We start from the raw sequence: 7138 nt of genomic DNA on the forward strand, positions 1-7138 counted from the left end.
ATTATACATTTTATTTCTAACTCGCAAAGAAATTAAACCGATGTGAAAAACATCTCAGCATTTAAAAGTCTTCAGAGCAAAATGAAACAATGGGACTCGCTACTGTAGCCACCAATGGGGAGTGTTACGAAACTTAGCCAATCAGCATGCGAGAATCACAGTTGATTGACACGAGCTATATAAGTAGGAGGATTAAGTCATGCTCTGATGTGCTCTCAAGTAATTCTTTGCCTGGCTAGTTGGGTAGTGAAGTAGTCATGTCAGTCAATTTCTCGCATCCTATTATGTTTAAATTATTTTATTTCAAAAAACTGTCAAGGTGGTCACGGTAGCCCACGTCGCTAGCGTGTGTGTGATGTCCTTTGGTAATATATAGTATTAGGCACTGCCTAAGAGCGGAGCCGGTGTTAAACCTCTTTTTTGTTGACTTATTGAGGTCGTCTAGGTAGATCTAGGTGTCCAGGATGGTTTCTCCTAACCTTAAGAATGGTATTACAGTCCTTTATTGCACCCCCCCCCCCCCCCCAATTTGATCCTAGCCTTTTTCAACAATATTAATTATGCAGTACATTTAAGATAACAAACACGAACCCTGGTGTGAAACCGATTGTTGCAGATGCTCAATAACCTAGTCAATGTTTTCAAGAACAATTTTAGGATTCAAGGGTCTTTGTCGCAGATACCTGCACTGTGAGAGAGCCGCGTCAAGCAGAAGGTTGTCAGTAGGATGAGGACCTGTGGCAGGATCATGCAGTGACCGCTCTTTGTCTCCGGATGATACACTGCTGCACGAACTGGGGCGACTTGACAGCGGCCTGCTGCGACCTTGTTCTTCTTGTTTGTAAATGGGTGGTAAAACTAACGGTGGCAGCACCTCCAGAAGTTTGATGTCTCCAAGTTCTATGGGTTTCACACGTTCTTCTGCGGATTTAGTTTCCTCATCCGCTGGAGGGCTATTCTCAGAAGTGCGCACATTTTCGCGTTGAGTAGGCTTCTCCGAGTAGAAAGTCACTTTGGGTCCTGCATCTTCGCCTTTATCTTTTCTTAAGTCTTGTGATGGAGTAACTAAATCCGTAAGAGACCGGGATCTATTTTCTGCTGGCTCGCCATTTTCCCTTTCCCAAGCATCTAATTTCGGCCGAACCACGTCAGAGAGAGAGCGTATTCTATATTCAATTTGTTTTTTATTGGTCAATTCTTCGTTGCTAGCACTTTTTTGTTTGTTTTCCCTCGGCCTAATATAAGACATGTCTGTGACGTCAATATTTCTGCGTGAAAAGTTCTCATTGATCACAGGGGATACGTTTCTTAGCGAGTGGTCCCGCGGGATATCCGAAACGGAGGGTAATCTAAGAAGGTCCTGCACTGTGGTTCTCCTGTTGTAATTCAACACTGGTCTGCATTCAGGAGCTTGTGAATCCGGCTTACGATTATCATCTAGTAGAACAGCTCCTCTGATATTTGAGTCGCTTTTTGATATTCGCTTTTCTGTGTAAGTTGTCACAAACAGCGCTTCGCAACTCTTAGAAAACTCCCGTTTTTCGGCCATCGAGAGACCACGAGAAAGGTGAATTCTTGGCGTGCCCCAATATTTGATGAGGAATTGTTCTCTAGCGTAATGATGCTGCGCTATCGTAGACGCCTTTTCTCTCTCAAGGCGTTGAGTCAGATTTTTAAGACGGTACTTTTCAGCTGCGTTTCTTGCCAATAATTGTTTTGCTTGTCCTCTGGAAATGCATCTTTCCTGATCGGAAAGATCCCTCACTTCGGTGTTGTCCCTGTCCATAAAAAATCACAACAGTTTTGAGTTGAAAGAAGATGGTTTTGGGGCTATAAACATTTGGATCTAGTGGTGTTGAAGCCTGACGCATCTTGGACAAAAGGACTCTGACGCAAATGAAGCATAATGCATTGGAAATACACCCGTGTTTTTCAAAAAACAAACGTCAGTGCAAACGACAGAAGACCAATGTCAAATGGTAGTTCTACAACCGAAAGTTGCTTAGTGAAAGGTGATTAACAAATTTCCGCGATACTAGGACCATGCATCAATGACCTTAAAAGAGTAATCGTACAATTCATACAATGTTTTGTGCATTTGGGAGAAATAAATATAGATCATTGTTCTTTTCGACGTTTGCTGTTTGCGCTGACATTGTTTTGAAATGATGTACACGCCGTTTGCATGTAGGCTATGGTCGGAATGTGCCTTGGGTGAGGTGGAAAGCTTGACAATGCTGATGGAATCATATTACGTGTCCCAAAATAAGGTCTGGTTAACTTCGGTAAGCTTGAATTTTTCCATAGAGGTTCCTTGTGTTAGGTAAACCAACATATCAAAAAGAGTTTTCTTGTAATGGATTCGTCTTCGAGATATGAGGCTTGAAGTGCAATTTTCAAATGTTTAAAGTATGAATTCTCCTCGTTTTTAGGGAGAAGTCGCGCTCTGATCAGAAATTAAGACAACTTTGCTAGCTAATATCTAAATTTCATATCTTCTAAATTTCTTAAAAACTTGGAATTAAGCTTTTGGCCAGAGGAACTACTTGTATGCGGAATCTTGAGCTTATATATTGAGAATTGGAAAACAACTCAACAAACAAACAATCAATTAAAGATAAACAACCGAACGACGAGGTGCGCATACACCTATTTGAAACGTCAGTTTTGATTGGGATTCGTAACACCACCCAAGAAATAAATTACTTCTCGCCATGGGAGCAAATCCTTCTGATAGGCAGATGTCAATCAAATCATCACTCAATAAAAGAAGCGACTGCATCACAATTCTAAAAGATAAAGCCAAGCATGCCATGTTCCCGCTCAATACTGAGTCAATAAAAGAATCCCTTCTTCAAGGCTAGTTCCCATGTGATCGTCTTCGAACGCAGGCGATCATGACATGTGCGATTATATGGAAACTTATTTTGCGATCGAGTGCGATTTTGTGCGATCCTGATCGTAATCAGTAAATGCGCGAAACTTTTAAGTAATAAAATAATTCGTTAATGTGTTCTACGGATCTTTTTTTTAATCAATGCATCTCATATTCTAAGTATTCCAAAGTATGTAAGCCCCTAATTCCCGGATTTCTCCAAGGAAGTGCCATGCCATGCTGGAAAACCCTTTTCCCGCCATCTTGACTCGTGAACAGAGCGGTATTTTCGTGGAACGAGATTTGACCATTTTTCACCTTACGAGAAACGTAAAATCGTCCATTTCGATGTCCGTGAAACGTGATTTAAAGATTTAAAAAGTCACTTTTCGTTCTGTGAAACGTGAAAAGCCATTTAGCCCGGTTCGTGAAGACTGATCCATACCCCCTTTACCAGCCTGCATGAAGGCTTTCCCGATAAAACTCCTTATAAATTACCTCCTTGAACTAGCGAAGGAAAAGAAGGATGTGTTGGCGTAATAATGTATACATGCCGAAGAATATTAGCATGAACGAGACTCAACCGGAGCACGAAAACGGAACGGTTTTTTTTATCTAGTGACGCTGAACATGTCACAATAGCGTACGCTCCTGAGTCTCTGTTTTCTTATCCGTCTACCTTTTCTTTGCTAGCAAGCCGGCCTTAGGGAGAAGCCATCAGAAACCTGTTAGATTAGGGAGAAACCATCATGGAGAAACCCTTAGGAAGAAGCCACCAGAAACCTGTTAGATTAGGGAGAAACATCAGGGAGAAACCCTTAGGGAGAAGCCATCAGAAACCTGTTAGATTAGGGAGAAACCATCAGGGAGAAACCCTTAGGGAGAAGCCATTAGAAACCTGTTAGATTAGGGAGAAACCCTTAGGGAAAAGCCATCAGAAATCTGTTAGATTAGGGAGAAACCATCAGGGAGAAACCCTTAGGGAGAAACCATTAGAAACCTGTTAGATTAGGGAGAAACCATCAGGGAGAAACCCTTAGGGAGAAGCCATGAGAAACCTGTTAGATTAGGGAGAAACCCTTTGGGAGAAACCACCAGAAATCTGTTAGATTAGGGAGAAACCATCAGGGAGAAACCCTTAGGGAGAAGCCATGAGAAACCTGTTAGATTAGGGAGAAACCATCATGGAGAAACCCTTAGGGAGAAGCCATCAGAAATCTGTTAGATTAGGGAGAAACCATCAGGGAGAAACCCTTAGGGAGAAGCCATGAGAAACCTGTTAGATTAGGGAGAAACCATCAGGGAGAAACCCTTAGGGAGAAGCCATGAGAAACCTGTTAGATTAGGGAGGAACCATCAGGGAGAAACCCTTAGGGAAAAGCCATCAGAAACCTGTTAGATTAGGGAGAAACCATCAGGGAGAAACCCTTAGGGAGAAGCCATCAGAAATCTGTTAGATTAGGGAGAAACCATCAGGGAGGAACCCTTAGGGAGAAACCATTAGAAACCTGTTAGATTAGGGAGAAACCATCAGGGAGAAACCCTTAGGGAGAAGCCACCAGAAACCTGTTAGATTAGGGAGAAACCCTTAGGGAGAAGCCATTAGAAACCTGTTAGATTAGGGAGAAACCATCAGGGAGAAACCCTTAGGGAGAAGCCATTAGAAACCTGTTAGATTAGGGAGAAACCCTTAGGGAGAAACCCTTAGGGAGAAGCCATTAGAAACCTGTTAGATTAGGGAGAAACCCTTAGGGAGAAACCATGAGAAACCTGTTAGATTAGGGAGAAGCCATGAGAAACCTGTTAGATTAGAGAGAAACCATCAGGGATAAATCCTTAGGGAGAAACCATGAGAAACCTGTTAGATTAGGGAGTAACATCAGGGAGAAACCCTTAGGGAGAATAGATTTTTCTTTCCTTAATGCGATTGCCTGGTTTGCCTTGTTATTGTAAGCTTTTCCGAGCCATTTAATTCACGTACATCCTCAGCGTAGTCTAACTAGCCATTCCTCTTTGCCTCCTTTAAAGTATCTTCATCACACGCTTTGCCATTACTCTACCCAATCGGCCACTGGCGCAAATACCGGCAGTCAGACAGCGTGCTGTCCAGTCCATCAGAGGACTTGTGCTCACTAGGCAACGGCTGTTTCCCTAGTACTCTGCGAGTGATTCCAGGATTCCTGGAAATGTCTGGCATTGGTATACCGCCACCAGTTCTGGACTTACTGGACTTCGGCTTGAGGCGCCTTGCTTCTTGCTGGTAAATTGGAGGTAGTGTTATTGGGGGTAGAATGTCAGAGAGAGACCTCGGCCGCGTCCCTATATCGCCATTTCCTTCGTTATTCCCTGTCCCTAGCTCCTCAACACTGGAGCTTTGACTTGTGCCCTCACTAGAAAAGAAACTTCCACTGCGCAAGCGCGATATATTCTCCGCGCTAGAAAACTTCCTCCCACATTCATCGCCTTCACATTGTGACGCTAAATCTCCAAGCGAGAAAACCCGCGGGACACTCGCGGGCGTACACGAGGGACGTGTCACGAACACTCGAAGATGATCTTCGGCTACGGGATTTCTGCGGGAATCAGGAATCTTCCGTGATCTGTGATCGTGGTCGTGCGAACCAGAGCGAGATCTTCCACGATCGGTTCCAAGTCCATGAGCTCCACCGGGGTCGCTTCTATAAATTTGTTTATCTGGATCTTCTCTTATAAACATCGGGTCCCAACTAGAGCTGCGATCTCGTGAAATTTTTCGAGATGGCGTTCCTCCCTTTTCATACTCCACAGCCCGATTTCCATATTTCTTAAAGAATAATTTCTGCGCGTAGGAAATTTGCGATGCCTTTGCAGCTTTTTCTTTGTCTAAATGTCGTGTAAGCTTTTTTAGGTTCTGTTTCTCGCCAGCGTTTCTTGTCATAAACATCTTCGCTTGACCTTTAGACACTCGTCGCTCTGCATCAGTCGCCGTGAAGTCGATCCGTTTGAGAATCCCATCGTTGTTGTTCTTATCCATTTTAAAAGCTTTTATAAACTCATCAAATCTCAATTAAAATACCCGGTTGCTTTAGATCCGTGCGAAATGGTCAACCAGACTTGCTTGTTTGAATGTGAAAATTGTTTGCACAATCTCTGCGCACCGCAAGAATGCTTGAATGTGTTTCTTGCGTATTGTTTTTTCAGCACTGCAATCACACAGACATCAAGGTTCAAAAGTCTTCTCAGCTTAGAAATTTTCCGAACACTTCCCCGCAACTCTGAAAGCAACAGGATCTACATCATGTTTTGTTGAGCAGATTAAACTGCACTTGCCGTAACTTGATGTTTCGAAAGTCTGTAAACTGAAACTTTTGCACACAGCAGGCGAGATTTAAGTGGATTTTTTCTAAGCTGCTCAAGGAATAATAGTCTTTTTCGGGAATTAGAATTCAATTCCCCAAACGGAAGCCGAAATGAACGAATCTGATAGGGACAGATGACAATCAAATGATGTCAGACAATGTTTGCATCAACTTTCAACTTTCCATTAATAAAAAAACATTATTGCATTCCATTTTGAATTTTTGTAGTTGACAGTTTCAGGGACTGAATACAGTTGTGAAGAGCGAGACATTTTTAGTAACAACAAGGCCCAACAATAATTTAGTTGGGAAAAGTTGTAGAACAAAAAGGCGACAATTGAATATGATAGCATCAACATCGGAAACATTCGCGAACAGACAAAATACCACAACGGAGGCTTCCCTCAGTACAATAACTTGAGTTATCCAATATTAACTAAACATAATATAGGGTATATGATGTATGCATCTTAAAAATATATTGCGAAAGATGGGATATTTCAGAATTTGAATTCCGTATTTCTGTTTCGTGTTATTTTCTAATGATATCCAAACATTTGCTGATTCACAAATGAGCGAGGAAGGAATGTAAACAGAATTTCACACAAGGGAATTGTGTTAGTACGACCATCGGTAAATACTCGAATATAATCCTCATCTTGAAAGAAGAGATTAGTAAGGTGATAACTAGATTTATTAGGATTGATTTTTAGACCTGAAAACGATTTATCTTCCCTCAAACGATAATAGTTTTTTTAACAGTAAAGACGATCAAATACTCCGGTCTCCAGTTTAAACTAGATACAGAAAACCACAGAGATTTATGACAATAAAACCACAGAGATTAATGACAACAATAAAACAGCACCCGCTTGGGTAGACTTTCTCAAAGTCGTTAAAAAAATTCGAGGTTTAGGAGCCACGC

General features: G+C 42.0%; 1 protein-coding gene across 3 annotated transcripts; it reads right to left on the reverse strand.

Annotated features, from left to right (window-relative positions):
• Positions 1-3009: 3009 nt before the first annotated feature.
• LOC116616611 lies at positions 3010-6591 on the reverse strand. Of its 3 annotated transcripts, none has more exons than XM_048720291.1 (2): positions 4486-6591; positions 3010-3715 (listed from the first exon to the last, which is right to left on the reverse strand). In XM_048720291.1, exon 1 carries the CDS (start codon positions 5886-5888, stop codon positions 4932-4934), a length of 957 nt encoding a protein of 318 aa, XP_048576248.1. In that variant the 5' UTR covers positions 5889-6591; the 3' UTR covers positions 3010-3715; positions 4486-4931. The 3 variants fall into 3 exon arrangements, with proteins under 3 accessions (XP_048576248.1, XP_048576247.1, XP_048576246.1); XM_048720290.1 differs by having other exon boundaries at positions 3010-4093; XM_048720289.1 differs by having other exon boundaries at positions 3010-4151.
• Between the last annotated feature and the right edge of the window lie 547 nt (positions 6592-7138).

Source organism: Nematostella vectensis, chromosome 12 (genome assembly GCF_932526225.1).
Source record: "Nematostella vectensis chromosome 12, jaNemVect1.1, whole genome shotgun sequence".
In the NCBI taxonomy this organism is placed as follows: Eukaryota; Metazoa; Cnidaria; class Anthozoa; order Actiniaria; family Edwardsiidae; genus Nematostella; species Nematostella vectensis.